The 18,431-nt window shown below is 36.9% G+C and overlaps 1 protein-coding gene across 3 annotated transcripts in view; it reads right to left on the bottom strand.

The window, feature by feature from the left end:
- Positions 1–18,431, bottom strand: part of RASSF6 (Ras association domain family member 6) — a 48,512-nt gene that overhangs the window by 14,865 nt on the left and 15,216 nt on the right. For all 3 annotated transcript variants that reach the window (XM_010359001.2, XM_030923850.1, XM_010359002.2), the window contains 3 exons: positions 11,994–12,072; positions 5,903–6,045; positions 287–381 (listed from right to left, as the gene is read on the bottom strand). In XM_010359001.2, the coding sequence (XP_010357303.1) occupies positions 287–381; positions 5,903–6,045; positions 11,994–12,072 (317 nt within the window). The remainder of the gene's footprint in view (positions 1–286; positions 382–5,902; positions 6,046–11,993; positions 12,073–18,431) is intronic.

Below are 18,431 nucleotides of genomic sequence, written 5' to 3'. Positions count from 1 at the left end.
CTTTATTAAAACTATTAGCTCTTCCTATTCTAATAAATCTGAGTGATGTAATATAATTTTTTTAAAATTGTATTTTATATACAAAAGTAAGGCTCTTAAATGTCATACAAATACTATAGTGACTTAAGTCACTATGTTCCTAAGATATTAAAAATATATATACATTTAAAACAAGAGTTTATTGTGTAGTAGTATGAAAAAGGTTAGATTTCAGGGAAACATATGGGGTCATGCTTTACATTAATTAAAAATTAAGTCTCCCAATCAGTAAGATTTTGATACTGACCTTGCTGGGAATTCCTGGTTTCAGACATTGGAATCTGGGTCCTGTCCAGCTCACTAATACGATAAAGATCATCAAATTCCCCCCAGCGTGTCATTCTAAAAAGTAATAAATCTTGTCTGTAACATCAGTTCCATCCATATTGAAGCCTATGATGGTTTCCAGATTTACAATATTAATATAGTAATACCGTGGGCCTCTGTAGGTGGATATATCATCCAAAGTTATAACAATTTTATGATACTATTAAAATTATATTCATACCAAAGTGGTCAACATATGTTTTAAATGCTTCCTGTACTTTTATAGAGCTATCTTCTTGACATAATAATTCAGTTACATACTGAAACACAAGTTATATAAGTTCTGTAATACATATGTCCAAATTGAATTAGTAAAAACCAAGATGATCAATTGTTATAAAGATATTTCACAGTACTCTTAGGAGAGTTTAGGTATAAAAGTGTTCTTTCTATATCCTGTCAATATGTATTGTACCTTTTGCATTCAAAACATTGTTAAGTAGAGTGGCTTTAAAATAATAAAATGTGGTGCCTATCTTCTAAGGCACTTGACTACCATGAAGAATGCAGTTTACAAAGAAGGAAAATATATAAGTTTTTTTGCCAGAAAATTATGATTTCATAAAGAAACTAACAATTTTAAGTGCATTCTAATACTCAGAATAAATAAAAACTGACAAATGTTTATTTTTACAGCAGGTCAAAACTCAATTTTATTTTATTTGTCTGGTCTTAAGTTTCTTATCCTCTCTGTGCCTGTGTCCTCATCTGTAAAATGAAAATGATGATAGTATGAGGTAGGATAGGGTTGTTTTGAGGATTAAAAGAGTGAATTTTTATAAAACTATTGAAACAGTGCCCTGAAAATAGTAAGCATTCAATATAGATTAACAATAATTATAATTATCCTCATCTCCATTGTCATCATCATTATCATCATCATCAGCATCTGTATCCATTTCATTCCTGATGGGCCGGGAACCATTAGAGACCCAAGGTGTTCCTGGATCTCTCTAGGCAAATGGATGCTATTACCTAAGAATCTCTTCAATAATGTCTGTTTTCCTTATGACTAAAATATATTCCACTTATAGGGAATTTGCAGCATTGACTCTACCCAAATTTCATTGGTGGTAACAAAAAATATTTATTAAAACTAATGGTAGTGAATATGAAAAAAATCACCCCTTATCCTCTTTACTTTTGGATTCTTTTGAAGCCTGTTTTATGGCTACTATATCATTTGAGTCTTACTATAGCCTTATGAGGTAGAGAAGGTAATCCTAATATATTTGTTAATTTTCCAGCAAGCTGTACTGTTCAGAATACAGCCAATCAAAACAAAAGTCATAAAGCCCAACTATAGGTAGTAACTTTAACCTAAAGGAAAACTACCAGGTCCTGACTCAGAATCTAATTAGTCTTATGGCAGATAAAACAATCCATTTCCCCCAATCTATAGCAGCTGAATAATCAGAAAATGGCAGACATAATTATCATAGAAGGAGGGTTAGGAATGGAAAAGTCAATACCAATGAAAACCAGAAACTAAAAATGCAGAGTAACCTGATGCTATCTCATAGGGCTAAAGATAAGAATCCCTAGTATGCTAGTCAAATTCTTGGTGACCCTGCAGACGTGACAGCTTAGTGTTGTCACACAAATATAGGAGGCCAAAAGTGGTCCAATATATTCCATGTTGGGCCCCTTATTTTTTTCTATCATCTACAGCAGAAAACACCAGTTTTCAGCTCTGGATTGTGTAATTTGAAGCATCACCCCATCCAACTGTGCACATGACTACGCTTCAGGGCAGTTATCCAGAGTTTTCAAGAGAAAACTGATTGGCACTTTATGTAATATCAAATAGTTTAACTTGCCCAAACATGGGACTTCTGTTGCTCTGACTAAAGTTCAGGGTGTATATCATTTGCAAATTTAAACTGTGGGGAGGTTTTCTAAGGAGTTTAAAAATAAAAAGGAGGTAGAAATTTGATAGACAAATAGAATATGGTCACTTTCCTACCCATATTGTATGAAAAAAAACACCACTGACGTTATTCAAATGTACACCTGTCCAGTTTGTGCTCTTTATGTTATTCTGTCATGACTCATCCAATATATGCAAAAGCTGAGTTTGGAAAGATATTAAAAACAGAAGTGAAAAATAGTGTAAGCAAATACAACCTTAACAAGGGTATTCTTTTCTTTTGTTACGAAAGATTTCCAAAACGCTTGTGCTACATATGAGAGATCAAAGTACTGTGCATAGAATCGTTTCCATAAAGAAGAACAAGTGGTCAGAGCTCAAATGAACTGATTTTTTAAAAGCTTCTTCACTCCAATTAAGCTGATGCTTCCTCTGTGTGACTCGTTTTAAACATAATTAAAACAAACTAACGTGACAAGACCAATGATTCTGTCAAAGAGTGAACTGAAAGACACAAGATCAGAGCCCTTCCTGCAGCTGAAGTTCCATGTCATTTACCGCATGTTTACCCACTGCAGATATAAAATCTGTCATCCTGCAAGAGCAGAGGTGTAAGTTTTGCCCAGAGATGCCCAATATGGGAAAAAGAAAACAGGAGAAGTTTAAGAGTAAGAAAATAGTCAATTTCTTTTCACAATTAAAGGCTGAGCATTTAAATGGATGTTACCTTAAAAGAGACAACCAGAGGGAGGGTGTCTAGAATTGGATTGAAAAAACAAAAATGATACCTTAGGTGGCTATGCACCCCACCAATGAACCAGAAACCAGAGAAAACCCATTTCAAATTGTGCTGTGCCTTCCTGCCTGAGTGTTCAGCTGGCTCCCAGAAAGTACTCTTGGCTAATTAATGACATCCAAATCTAATCTGGCTCTTGTGTGCACGTGGCTCTGTATGTATGTAAAAGGAATGGGATATTTTTCTGCCAAATGTTCTACAGTTAGTCTTGTTACTGGAAAAGTACAAGCCGGTGAAGGTTTCTAGGTAATTTTCCTCAATTTTAAACAAAAGAGCCAATTCCTGTTTGCTTCACAGCAATTTACTACAATAAACAATGCAAAATGTAAATGGATCCTATAGCAGGTGTATCATGAGGATATTATTTTAGAACCTGTGGCAGTCTATGGAGAGGCATATTACCTTGTAGACCTGGGCTCTTGAAACTCATCCAAAAATTCAGAATTGCTAGGAACAAATGTTTTAAATTTGAGAAGTTAAAGCATATCTTGGTTAATAATCATCATCATAATAATATATTATGTATTTCAGAAGAGTTAAAGAACAGAATTTTTTATGTTCTCTATTCTAAAAAAGATAAATATTTGAGATGACTGATATGTTAATTAGCCTGGTTTGTTAATTCTACAATGTACATATGCATAAAAACATGTTGTATCCCATAAATTTATAGAATTATTTGTTAAAAATAAAATAAAACTTAAAATATATCTTGGTAAAGCCATATAAAATAATGATGGTTTAAGGTGATACTACAATTACCTTACTTCATCTCTCTGACATTTTCCTTTAATGTTTGATATTTATTACATTTTCATAAATTAAAAAATTAAAATGCATCAAATAGATGTGACTCCTCAGAGAACTTTGCAACGAGGTCTTAGTTCATATGAAGTATGGTAGTAGTAAATTTTGTAAATTCATATCTTGTACAGTTTTCTGAAAGCAGAACCCATGAGTAATTTTTCCTTTTAAATGCTGCTCCTTGTCATTTAGAGTCATCAGCCTCATCAGTCATCAGGTACCTGGAGTGAGAACTGTGGGGCTCTCTCAGGCTGCCTGAGGCTACTGCCTCCCTTCTGTTCTTCCGTAGGCACTGAGCCCTAATCTCATTGGCAATCCTTAGCTTGGATGGGAGACAAGAGATAGATAGAGGGACCAAGTAGTCACAACAAAGCAGAGGTAATTTAACCACAGGCTTCTGGGGATTTTGCTCTATACTACGTTTTGAATCTCCTCTTTGTGTCAGGGACACAGTTGGGCACTGGGATGAATAAAGCAAATAAAGCAAAGATGAATAAAGCACATTCCCTACCACTGAGAAGCTTGCATTATAGACAAGGAGATAAGTATACAAAAATACTATTGACTGCATGTGTGTTAAGTGGTATAGAAGAGTTTTCAGTGAACCTAGTATAGATTGAGAGGTCAGAAATGGCTTTCTGGAGAACATGTTACCTCATCTGTGTCTTAAAGGATTGGTGGAAGAGAGTTGGGCGAATGAATGTGGAGCAGCAGGTGAACTTCTAGGCAGAGTCAGGAAAATTAGAAATTGCATGAAATGTGTAGGGAATTACAAAACATTCAGCTGGTGGTAGCATAATTTTTGAGAAATATTGGCACGGTGAAAATCATAGTCTGGCTTAAATATTTTTTTCCAAAGGAAAAGCAGACTTTTGTCAAGGTGATAATTAATTTTTCTTAGTTGTGGCCAAATATCACATTGGACAAATTGTCCTGGCAGCTCCTTCTCCATTGCCTCCTCTGATAGAATGCCTGCTCATCTAACAATGGATGGGAGGATGAATGTTATGAAGAGAAGACTTAGTATCTCAATATATATACACAGTGGTTTGAGCTGGAGAGGTAAGGACTAAAAAGCAAGAAGGGATGGAAAAAAAGGATGAAAGGAACCTTTATACAGGTATGTTTCTTGCTCAGAATATTTATTAATTTTTCTAAAACTTGTAAAGGGATAAGGAAAAAATCAGCCCAACCTGAATATCCAAGGGACACTTGCATAAACCCACACAGGGGACTGTTTTGTGCATTTATTTAACTTCAAATGCATTTCAGGATGCTCTGTTGAACAGGATTGGGACAATCAGACGGAGCATCATTAAGTTTCCCTGGTAGAAAGCACGATGAGCCCTTTGTTCCAAGGAAATAAGACATTTAGATTTTATCCTCTTATTCTGGAGACCAGGCCAGGGTAAATCAAATTCTGCCTTTACATTTTGTCTTTTCCAATGAAGGAATGCAGTCTCCAGGAAAGAAGTAACAGAGCAGAGGAGTTGAGAGCACAGGCTGTGGAGCATAGACAGAAGTAAGGCCCAGTCCAGTTCTGCTACATTGTAATTGGGGATCTTGCACAAATTAGCTAATCTTGAAGAGCCCTGGTTTCTGAACACCTGCTTCATTGAGTTGCTGGGATTTTTTGTTGTTGTTGTTGTTTTGAGACAAAGTCTCGCTCTATCACCCAGGCTGGGGTGCAATGGCGCGATCTTGGCCCACCGCAAGGTCCGCCTCCTGGATTAAAGCGATTCTCCTACCTCAGCCTCCCAAGTAGCTGGAATTACAGGCGGCTGCCACCAAGCCCAGCTAATTTTTGTATTTTTAGTGGAGATTGGGTTTCACCATGTTGGCCAGGCTGGTCTCGAACTCCTGACCTCAGGTGGTCCACCTGCCTCGGCCTCCCAAAGTGCTGAGATTACAGGGGTGAGCCACTGTGCCCAGCTGTTGCTGGGAAATTAAATGAGATTGTGTATAATCAGTTTCACACAAGCCTAAGTTTCCCTCCTTAAGAGTGCACACAATGAAACCAAGTATGACGATTGTCTGAGTAATTAAAAACATGAAAGATAGCTTACCCTTTGCTGGAGAAGACATCTGATGACTTCATACTAGTAAAAGAAGAGAATGGCTTCTCATCTTGTATTTTTAGCTGTATAGGTCGTTTTACTCCCCAGAAAATGTCCAGCATTCCTTCAACAATTAGTTTGCCATCTTCTGTCTAAGGAAGAAATGAATAATCCCCCAATTGGCTTTGTATTATCTATAGACGGTAAATGTTTTAACTGAAGATGTAGACATTGTGTGTAAGAAACCTTAATAGGTTAAAAATAAATCCCAGGGTTATGATTTGGCTTTCCAATTTATCTACAACGCAATTCTATTTTTAAAACATTCCTTTATTTTTGAAAACAGCTATACCCACCCAGCAAAGTGAGTAAATCATAATGGTAATGGCATGTCCACCAGAGGGCACAGTATGTCAAAATGCTTTCTGAACTCTATGATTTCTTCAATTAAGTGGAATTTTAATTCTCTAATTTTGTTTAATTTAAAATCAAAGCAGATTTAAAAATTATACTGAACTAGAAAGTAGAAAAACAGCTATTTAAATATTTAGCAGCTATTTCCTCATTGCTGAACAGAAAAATATTTAACTCACAAAGTTATGCAAAACAAGTAAAATAACACATGTGAAAACACGTAAAAATTCAAAACATTATAGATATATTTTGCAAAACAATAGCATTTGAAGAATTTCTTTAAAATTAGAAATATAACAAAAGAAGGAGACAAGCTTAACATTATGAACTTTGTGGAAACTTTTGAATTAAAGTATAAATCATCATTATGTATACGAAAGTCCTTTTCCAATGTTAAAGTAATGTTTTATATTATAGAAACTTTGGAAAACATAGAAACTAACAAAAGTCATATGTCAGCCACCCAATACCTATTTTAACATTCATTAACTATTATTGATATTATGAAGAATCAATTGTTAGACAACATTTAATAACTCAATTCTTATTTGAGAGCATGATGAAAACTCCATACTCTGGAATCAGTCGGACCTGTGCTCAAACCCTGGCTCTGCCACTTCCTAGTTGTGGCCTTGGAAAAGTTGTTGGCTACCTTTAAATTTGGACTTCCTCATGTGAAAAACAGATATTCATAGCACCTGGCATTCAATAGGTGCTCTATGTTACTGTTTGTTATTTCTTTGGCTGATAAACTTGCTTTGGAATCACTCCTGAAACAAAGTTTTACACTTCTTCCACTTGTGACTTTACATTTCAGATTACTAAGAGGTCAGGTTACCAATCAGTTGTTTTCAACAATCAAACACAATTTATTCCTTGAAGTGACTGTATATGATATAGATTATATAGTTAATATATAGCATTTTTTTTTGGCTAAATCAATGAACACATGAATATTTTATTAACATGGTCTGTAAATATAAGAAAGAGAAAAAGTCCTGAGATGCTCCTTCCCTGTATATTTTTGTGCAAGCATGAACGCTTTCAAACATTTATTTACTTTTTTAATCCATGTTAATTCCATTTATTTTCTACTTTTATTTTTATTTTATTATACTTTAAGTTCTAGGGTACATGGGCACAACGTGCAGGTTTGTTACATATGTATACATGTGCCATGTTGGTGTGCTGCACCCATCAACTCGTCGTTTACATTAGGTATATCTCCTAATGCTATCCCTCCCCCCACCCCCCTCCCCAAAATAGGCCCCTGTGTGTGATGTTTCCCTTCCTGTGTCCAAGTGATCTCATTGTTCAATTCCCACCTATTGGGAGAACATGCGGTGTTTGGTTTTCTGTTCTTGCGATAGTTTGCTGAGAATGATGGTTTCCAACTGCATCCATGTCCCTACAAAGGACACGAACTCATCCTTTTTTATGGCTGCATAGTATTCCATAATGTATATGTGCCACATTTTCTTAATCCAGTCTGTCACTGGTGGACATTTGGGTTGATTCCAAGTCTTTGCTCTTGTGAATAGTGCTGCAATAAACATACGTGTGCATGTGTCTTTATAGCAGCAAGATTTATAATCCTTTGGGTATATGCCCAGTAATGGGATGGCTGGGTCAAATGGTATTTCTAGTTCTAGATCCTTGAGGAATGGCCACACTGTTTTCCACAATGGTTGAACTAGTTTACAGTCCCACCAACAGCGTAAAACTGTTCCTATTTCTCCACATCCTCTTCAGCACCGTTGCTTCCTGACTTTTTAATGATTGCCATTCTAACTGGTATGAGGTGGTATCTCATTGTGGTCTTGATTTGTGTTTCTCACAGCATTCTTTCTCTGCCTAACTCGAACTCAATTAAGCCTTTATATCAAAAACTCATAGAAACTCCGAAAATAAAAAAAACCCACTACTCTGCTGAGGTTGTTAATTCTTCATTGCTATATCTCCAGCTTTTAAAATGGTGTCTGGTACATGCTAGACACTCAATAAATATTTAATTAATTGATTAATTAATTAATTGAATAAATAAATTAATTTATTCATTAAAGATGAATAAAGTCGCATATTGTCATCCAAGTACTGCCCCTTTTAAACAGTGTCAGAAGATTTGAAAAATTCTGAATTATGGCTTTATTGATCAATGTGTTAAGATTGAAAAGTCTTGTAGCCTCACCATATACTTCATTTCATACAGTTATAAAAAATCATATAAAACATGAACCTATTTTAAAAAATTAAATAACTTTTTTTTTTTTTGAGACAGAGTCTCACTCTGTCGCCCAGGCTGGAGTACAGTGGTGTGACCTTGGCTTACTGCAATCCCCACCTCCTCGGTTCAGGTGATTCTCCTGTCTCAGCCTCCAGAGTAGCTGGGATAACAGGCATGCACCACCATGCCTGGATAATTTCTGTATGTTTTTTCAGTAGAGAAAGGGTTTTGCTATGTTGACCAGAGTGGTCTCGAATTCCTGGCCTCAGGTGATCCGCTGACCTTGGCCTCCCAAAGTGCTGGGATTACAGGCATGAGCCACCACGCCTGACCTAAATAACTTTTGTGTTATAAATGGAGCACTGATGTAGAGAATTGGAAAGAATATGCCTCAACTTAAATGTTCATAACACCAAAACTCAAACATTTACCTAAAGGAAACAAACTTAACATCATGAATTTTGTGGAAACTCTTGAATTAAAGTATAAATAATCATTTTCCTTGTTTTAATCTTTTCCTAAATTTTATATTTTTATAATTATGTATATGAAAGATTTAAGATACAGGACACTGTTGAAATAACTTAAAATTAGGCCCACTTCTTTATAAAGGGATTAGTTATTTCATTCAGTATATTATTGAATTTGGGAAAGTAATTGAAATACCCAACTGAACTAAATCATTCAAGTTTAATAGGAAAGGCCAGAGCGCTTTGTAAATTTCCTTCTGTCCAAACTGTAGATTTAAGCCAAACCATGGTCACCTAAAGTCCATGCTGTGCCATGAAATTAAATCAGGAGTAGAAAATTCTAATCTCCCCTTTGGCCAGGAAGATATTGTAAATATGTAAAGTGAACCCCATCAGAATATAAGGCTGAGTGAAGAGACCTATGGAGAATGAAGCACTGAAATTAAATAAAAAGAAAAAAAGTAAACATAAGGCCACTTTGTACAGTAACCTGCCAGTGGCACTCCTAAAAATGCTTTTGAAGAAATAAAGAGCATTCAAATAGCAAGAGAGGAAGTCAAACTTTCCCTGTTTGCAGATGACATAATCTTATATCAAGAAAACCCCATCGTTCCAGCCCAAAAGCTTCTTAAGCTGATAAGCAACTTCAGCAGTCTCAGGATACAAAAATCGAAGTGCAAAAATTGCTAGCATTCCTATATACCAACAACAGTCAAACCGAGAGCCAAATTCCAAACAAACTCCCACAGAAAGAATAAAATACCTAGGAATACAGCTAACAAGGGAAGTGAAAGACATTTACAAAGATAACTGTAAGTCACTGCTCAAAGAAATCAGAGATGACACAAACAAATGGAAAATCATTCCATGCTCATGGGTAGGAAGAATCAGTATTGTTAAGATGGCAATATTGCCCAAAGCAATTTACAGATTCAATGCTATTCCCATTAAACCACCATTGACATCCTTCACAGAACTAGAAAAAACTATTTTAAAATTCATATGAATCCAAAAGAGACTGAACAGCCAAGGCAATCCTAAGCAAAAGAACAAAGCTGGAGGTATCACACTACTTGACTTCAAAGTATATTACTGGGCTACAGTAACCAAAACAGCATGGTGCTGGTACAAGAACAGACACACAGACTGATGGAACAGAATAGAGAACCCAGAAATGAGACTGCATATCTACAAATATCTGATCTTCAACAAATCTGACAAAAACAAGCAGAAGGGAAAGGATTCCCTAGTCAATAAATGGTGCTGGGATAACTGACTAGCCATATATAGAAAATTGAAGCTGGACCCCTTCTTTACACCATATTCAAAAATTAACTCAGGATGGACTAATGATCTAAATGTAAAACCTAAAACTATAAAAACACTCGATGATAACTAGGTAATACCATCCAGGACATAGGCATGGGCAAAGATTTCATGATGAAGATGCCAAAAAAAATTGCAATAAAACTAAAAATTGGCAAATGAGATCTAATTAAACTAAAGAGCTCTGTACAGCAAAAGAAACTATCAACAGAGTAAACAGATAATCTACAGAATGGGAGAATATTTTTGCAAATTATGCATCTGACAAAGATCTAATACTCAGCATCTACAAGGAACTTAGACAAATTTACAAGGAAAAAAAACCAAACAACCCCATTAAAATGTGGGTAAAGGGCATGAGCAAACACTTCTTAAAAGAAGACATACATGTGGCCAGCAGTCATATGAAAAAGTTCTACATAACTGATCATTAGAAAAATGCAAATCAAAACCACAATGAGATACTATCTTACACCAGTCAGAATGGCTATTATTAAAAAGTCAAAAAATAACAGATGCTGGTGAGGTTGTGGAGAAAAAGGAGCCCTTATACACTGCTGGTGGGAGTGTAAATTAGTTTAATCATTGAGGAAGACAGTGTGTTGATTCCTCAAAGACCTAAAGACAGAAATACCATTTGACCCAGCAATGGAGAATAAATCATTTTATTATAAAGACATATGCAAACATATGTTCATTGCAGCACTATTTATAGTATCAAAGACATGGAATCAACCTAAATGTCCATCAGTGATAGACTGGATAAAGAGAATGTGATATATGTACACCATGGAATACCATGCAGCCGTAGAAAAGAACAAGATCATGTCCTTTGTAGGGATGGAGCTAGAGGCCATCATTCTTAGCAAACTGATGCAGATAGAGAAAACCTAATACTGTATGCTTTCACTTATAAGTGGGAGCTAAATGATAAGAACACATGGACACATAGAGGGGAACTACAGACACTGAGGCTTATCAGAGGGTGGAATTTGGGAGGAGGGATGGGACCAGGAAAAATAACTAATGGGTATTAGGCTCAAAAGCTGGGTGATGAAATAATCTGTATAGCAAACCACCATGACACATGTTTACCTATGTAACAAACTTGCACTTGTACCCCTGAACTTAAAAGTTGGAAAAATGCTTTCTAGCTTCAGGACTTTCCTGAATATTTCTTTAATATTTCAAAATTTTTATTATTTTGATATAGTGCACATCTATTGGAATCTAATGCATTCATTTTAAAACCCAGATCAAATTTTACATTACAGATGCATCATAATTTGTTTGAATAATCCCTAATTGATAGGGACATCTTCAAATTTTCTCCATTACAAATGACATCACAATGAGTATCTTTCTATATACATTCTGATGCATTTGTAAGAAAGTATTGTGATATATTTTCAGTGGAAATGCTGTTAAAATATTCATATTCTATTTTTAAAATAGAAAGAAAATATGTCATTAAAATTTTAAAATGCTTTTCTATCTCAAAAATGCACAGAAAGTCACAAGTGTTCCAAGCCCATGTCTAAAAGAATCATAATCAAGTTAAACTTTCACCTGTTTCTTCCAGAATTGTGTGTGTGTGTGTGTGTGTGTGTGTGTGTGTGTGTGTGTGAGTGAATAAAACTGGATTGCCTTTCTTCAGTGGGCTTACCTCTCCATATAAAATCTGCAAATTTTTCTGGTTCTCATAAAAAATGTTATAGGTCTTCAATAAAGAATTAAGTTGTTCCCTAAAAATAAAAATAAAAATAAAATATAATCAGTCTTAGGGTTTTTAACAGTAAAAGGTGATAATAGTACTTTCATAAAGGTATGAGATAGAAAGAAATAGTTTAATGGAATCTTTACTGTTCTGTCACTTTAACTTAACATAAGTCATTGGAAGTGGAAGCACTCTTAAAATATCAGCAAATGTTGGAGGTGCTAATTCATAAGTAAATAACCAAAGGTAGGAAAATGACTGAGGACAAAAACGGTGAGAACAGTGTTCTGTAGCAGGAGGCAGCCATAAAACAGGAATTCGGTTTCATATTCCTTTGTGTATTTCAACATTTATAACCAACCTAAATTAAGCGCTGGTATGTGACTCATACCGTCTCTCTACATACTAGTCCCTCCTGTGTGCCCAGGGCATGGGATGGGACACTAGTGCCCCAACTCTCCAAAACTGTGTTACCTTGTGTAAGCCACTTAGTATCCCTGAATTTCCACAGCTGTGAAATGAAGGTGATCTGCCCTATTTGCCAGGGCTGTTTAGACCATTAAAAGCAACCACGGAAGTCAAAGATCCCAGGAGGCTGGGTGAAGCAAAAGAGAGCAAAGGCACATTGTTGCTGTGGCAGGGGCACTCCTCTCCTGGCCTGCCCCACACAGCTGGCAAGGGCAGGCTTTGGCCAGGAAAGCCTGTAGGGGAGGAGCCCTCTTCCTTCCCGCCCCTTCCAGCTGGGTATCAAGATCTGAGACCATATGTGCTGGTGAGTGACTCAGCACTTTCTTGCCTGGAAACTCCTCCCTGTGTCTCCCACTGAGAACACAGCTATGGTAAGGAATGCTTCTGACTTATTTCACCCTTTGTGGCAGGTGGGCCCTGGCAGTGGGAACACTGGCTCTTACCACACCTCTATTCTATCTTTCTCTCAGTGTCTCTGCATCTTGAGATGCTCTTCTTGAGATGATCATCGTTTCTCACCTGGATTATTGCAGCAGCCTCCTAAAATCCTCCCTGTATCTGCTGTTTACTCTCAACAGCAGAAACCATTTTAATGCAAACCTGACCATCTCTCCTCTTTGCTCAGAACTCTTCAATGTCTTCTTGTTTTTCAGATTAAAAGCCAACATCCTTACAATGGCTTAAAAGGCTGGATGCAACTGGTCTTCTGTTACCTCTTTCATCTCATTTCCTCCCACCCTTCCCTCACTCCATGCAACCACCAGCCTCCCTAGTGTTCCTTGGCCACTCCAGACACACTCTCATCTTGGGGCCTCTGCACTTGCTGATCCCTCTACCCAGAAAGATCTTCCCCCAAACTTTCACCTTGCCAGCTCATTCATCTTCTCTAATTATTTAATCAAAAGTTATCTTCTCAAGAAGTCCTTCCTGACCACCCAGTCTAAAAGTTCACCTTCTCCCAGCATTTCATATCTTGATTTTCTCCTTTGCCCCTGTCCCTGAGTCACCTTCAATATAGTTTACTTATTTCCTTATGTTCTGTCTCCTCCATTGAATGTAGCTCCAACAGGTCAGGGGCATGTATATGTTTTGTTCACACTGTATCCTGTGCCTGGAAGAGTACTTGGTACATAGCAGAGACCTGACAAATTCTGGTTGATTAAAATTATCAGGAAATTCTCATTTCCTAAACAACAATAAACAAAGGAAGAAAAGCTTTCTCACATAAGCAGTTTCATATATATTAAAAAAAAAAAGACCCAACAAGCCATGATATTAAAATTCCAAGTATTTCAAATGCTAAAATCCCTTTGATCCTTAGTATCTGTCACTGTCTCATAAGAAAATGAGAGGGCAGGAAGTTTGGTGCACTTTATTCACTCCTGTGTTCCTGGTTCTCGGAGCAGAAACTTGCTCACAGTAGGCTCTTCTTCAATAAATACTGAATATTGAATAACAGAATTTATATATACTGACTGTTACATGTTTGAAATCATGTAAATATACATGTTACTATCAGCTTTTTCTCATTTGTAATTTTCAAGGTGTACATTTCCAAGGATCAATACACTCCACACAATGCCGTAAAAAAGATTCTCCTGAAGTCCTCCATACTGTTGGTTCATTTCCCAAATGGATTACTTTAAATTTTTAACGTTAATGAACACGTCTCTTCTAAACATCAGTGGTCACACTGATTTTGTTCTCCTGGGATCATTGTCATAGGTTATTTCCTAAAAATCATACTACTGGCCAAGAACATGAACATGATTTATAGCACTTATTGTTTAGTGCCAGAACACTGTTAAGAAATTTCACCATAAAGAAATTTTATGGTAAAGAAATTTCAGGGACACTTGGGATGCAACTCCTGATATGCTGAGCTGTGAGAGTTGTTATGAAAGTAAATGGAGCCTTACATAATCTTATTCCCTCAACTTCTGCTTCTGATAAAAGTACATCATATAGTAGAGCATGAGCAGCCTTCAAAGTGTTTACCTCAGGATCATGTGCAGTTGGAAAATGTTTCTGAACCTGAATAGAGCCTGACTAAATCCTCAACTGAAATAAGTCTCCAAATGACATAAGAAGTTGGCAAACTGTGGTCCCAGGCTGCCCATTTTTGTAAATAAAGTTGTATTGGAATATCACCACACTAATTTGTCTGCTCATTGTCTGTGGCTGTTTTTCTGTTATAACTGCAGAGTTGAGTAGTTGTAACAGAAACCATATGACCTACAAAGCCTGAAACATTTATAATCTGGCTCTTGGCAAAGAAACTCTTCCAATCTGTAATCCACTGTGTAATACAGCGTAGTTGGATACCATAGAAGTTCTTCCGTATTTTTCTCACTGTGAGCAGAATCTTTTTGATTATTAATTGGACTTTGAAAGATTTTGGAGTGTTGAAGATTAGAGCTCAGTAAACTAAAGTATTGGAATAAAATTAGGTAAATTAGTGATGCAATACAAAGCAAGGAATTAGAAAAGAAAATTTAGAAGTTGCCTGAGCAAACTATAGCAATGGTGAATGCTGTCCAAACATTTATTTTAGTTGTGTGTACCTTACCAGAGACACTTTTGAAGATGATTAGTTTATGTACCTGACGAAACAATATGTTTAATATAACCTGGAAAATAAAATGTATGTCTGTAACATTCTAATTTAACTTGGCATTAGGGGAACAACACGGTGAAGAATTACTGTTAAGTTGATCATCTGTGTCTATTCACATTACACCACCCCATAGAAGGTCATTTATTCAACATGACACAGTTGCTGTGTGAGCACAGTCAAGAGACCTCAGTCATGCTCAGAGGGTGGGTGAGAGCTTTAAGGAATAGATGTTGCCTACGGTGAACCTTGGTGGCTGAGAATTAAACAGGAAAAGAAGAGTGTAAAGAGTTTACCTGGCAAAGAAATAACACGAACAAGGACATGTAGCTATTTCTATAGTTCGCAGAAAAAACTCAAGAGTTGGGATTCCAAGAATACAACATGTAAAATGGGAAATGCTGAGCAATGAATGAGCCCCGTGAACCATTTTAAGAAACTTGGAATTCACTTCGCAGGCATTGGGCAGCTATTGAAGATTCCAGGCAGGGGAAAGACATGATGATACTAAGGATCACTAGGTAGAATGTGGAAAATAGAAATCAGTACAAGACAAGATAGAGGCAGCAAGATGAGTGAGATCACTGCAACGCTAGTGCGGTAGAGGTGCAGAAATGAGGCTGATGTTCCTTGGAAAGGTGAACAAATGTCCCATGTCTGTGGAAGGTTCTAAAGTCCAGAAGAGACCTGTAATAATTACAGGCATTGTATGGTTTAGAAGACCCAAAGGCAATCATTAAAGTGTTATCTGGGCAGTCCCTACTCAATAAGAGGAGCACTGATTTAATATATACTGTGGCCTCTCAGTGGCAATTTTAACATATTTTTTTAGGGTCCACCTAAGTGTTACATATGGACCCCCTCAAAAAGAATTTGTGCACCTTTCCCCCTCAAACCCATAAAAGTTCACCTTCCAGCATGATCAGACTGCTTAGCATAGACTGTTTGATGGTCTTTAAAATACTTTCAAATGGGTGATAAGAAATTGATTCTCTGTCCAGTTTTCCAGTTTACAAGTCTGTGATGTCCAAGGCACACCCAAGAAACAGACACAAGTTTCTCACATTTTTATATGTGAGGTGGAAAAAAATTGATTTTCTAGGAAAAGGCCTTGGTTTTTGGAACATGAAACATGGTATCACAATAGTAACAAGGGTGTTTTTAAACATCATCAAACACTATATAATACAGATGGTGTTTTCACTAAACTGAAGAAAACCAAACTTCCATATAAACTGGACTTCTAGGTAAATGGACATGTAAATTATAAGTTTCTCCAGGATAGAAGTTGGCACCCTGCCACAAGCAGTGTGGAGAGAGAATCCTGGTATAAGCTGATGAATACCAAGGATTCTTCATCATGGCCCTGGAAGAGAGGTAGCCAGGGAGAGACTGACCTTGGTGGGAGGCAGATCAGGGGGAGGGATGCTGAGGGGATCCCAGGGTACTGTTCCTTTAAGGCTCCAGCTTGGTTTTATGAGTAATACAGAGTTTACTGTAAAATGCTCTGGTGTACTTTGTACTTTGTGGCCTGTATTGCAGCTGCTCAGCAGACGGGAATTACCCTTATTCTGACGTTTGCCATGAATAACATACTTTGTAAGAAATGAGTTCCTCAATCTTATCAGGTGTTTGGCTGGCTGGAAGAAACAATTTTTATTTAACTTTATAAAACTGTAATATACATGAATGTGGGACAGGATTATGGGTGGAAGTGAATTATGTCTCATATCCATAGAGTGGATGTCAAATATTAGTTGTACCAGGATATTTTTTTCCTCGTTTTAATAATAACTTACAGCATAATTAAGTGGCAATCTTAGTCCTTCCCTAAAAACCAAAGAACCCTGTCCTACTCTTTACAAAGTGATTCTTACAGTTTGAACCCACTAAGGACAAAGCATAAATATTGTCATATGCTGTCACCCTACATAAACTTGAAAGACTTCCGTGTGATACAAATGAACCCCAGGGGAAAATACACTCAACAAAGCTGCCAAAGTCATATTTAGCCCTTGGCTGTGCTTCCTGAGTTTGTGTTACTTCTGCTTCTTGGAGACTTCCTGAAAAATGTTCATGGTTCCAATTAGGCAGCCACTGAGCTGCTTAGTGACAACAGCATTCAGAACAACATTCCATCCCAGCACTTAAGGAGGCTGAGGTGGGCGGATCATGAGATCAGGAGATCGAGACCATCCTGGCTAACACGGTGAAACCCTGTCTCTACTAAAAAATAGAAAAAATTAGCTGGATGTGGTGGTGAGCGCCTATAATCCCAGTTACTCAAGACGCTGAGGAAGGAGAAGTGCATGAACCCCGGGAGGTGGAGGTTGGAGTGAGCCTAGATCTCTCCACTGTACTCCAGCCTGGGTGATGGAGCGAGACTCCGTCTCAAAAAAAACAAAACAAAACAAAACAAAAAAATTAGAACAACATCCCACTGTGTGTGTTGCCATGTTTAAGAGCAGGAACCAGAAACATTTGAAATAGACTTCAGCAGGTGAAAAACTGAGGCAGAAAAGGATAATGCTAATTAGTTCTCTTGCACAGGCTTTCTTTTTCCCCACTGATTTTGTTCACGATATTAAATTATAGCAGTGAGGCTATGTAACAATTTCATATGTCAGGTTAAAAAATCTGAATTTAGAACTTTATATTTTTATATTTTAGAATTTATAAAATTTTAAAATGTTATATTTTTATAAAATAACTATGAAATATTAAAGTTAAACATATTAAACATTACATTAAGTATGTAAAGGTAACAAATTGATTATTTGCTGGGAATTAAGGTTGTGATTTTTATTTCCTGTGTTATAATTCTATACACCTTATAAATTCTTTTCTTTCTTTCTTTCTTTCTTTTCTTTTGAGACAGAGTTTCACTCTTATTGCCCAGGCTGGAGTGCAATGGTGTGATCTCATCTCACTGCAACCACCACCTCCTGGTTCAAGTGGTTCTCTTGCCTCAGCCTCCTGAGTAGCTGGGATTACAGGCGGCTGCCACCAGGCCAGGCTAATTTTCATATTTTTAGTAGAGATGGGGTTTCACCATGTTGGCCAGGCTGGTCTCCAACTCCTGACCTCAGGTGATCCACCTGCTTCGGCCTCCCAAAGTGCTGGGATTACAGGTGTGAGCCACCGTGCCCGGCCTATAAATTCTATACAAGAAATGTGTGACACTTTCATGGTATTTTTTTAGGTTCATAGAAATGTAATATACACTCTTGTATGTTTCTGGAAAGATGGCATCAGGAAATATGAGGACACAGAAGAAAACTGAATAAAGCCTTCTCATCAAGCCA

Source organism: Rhinopithecus roxellana, chromosome 2 (genome assembly GCF_007565055.1).
Source record: "Rhinopithecus roxellana isolate Shanxi Qingling chromosome 2, ASM756505v1, whole genome shotgun sequence".
NCBI classification, from domain to species: Eukaryota; Metazoa; Chordata; class Mammalia; order Primates; family Cercopithecidae; genus Rhinopithecus; species Rhinopithecus roxellana.
The sequence above is the reverse complement of the archived record's forward strand: the minus strand, read 5'-3'. Positions and strand labels throughout refer to the sequence as shown.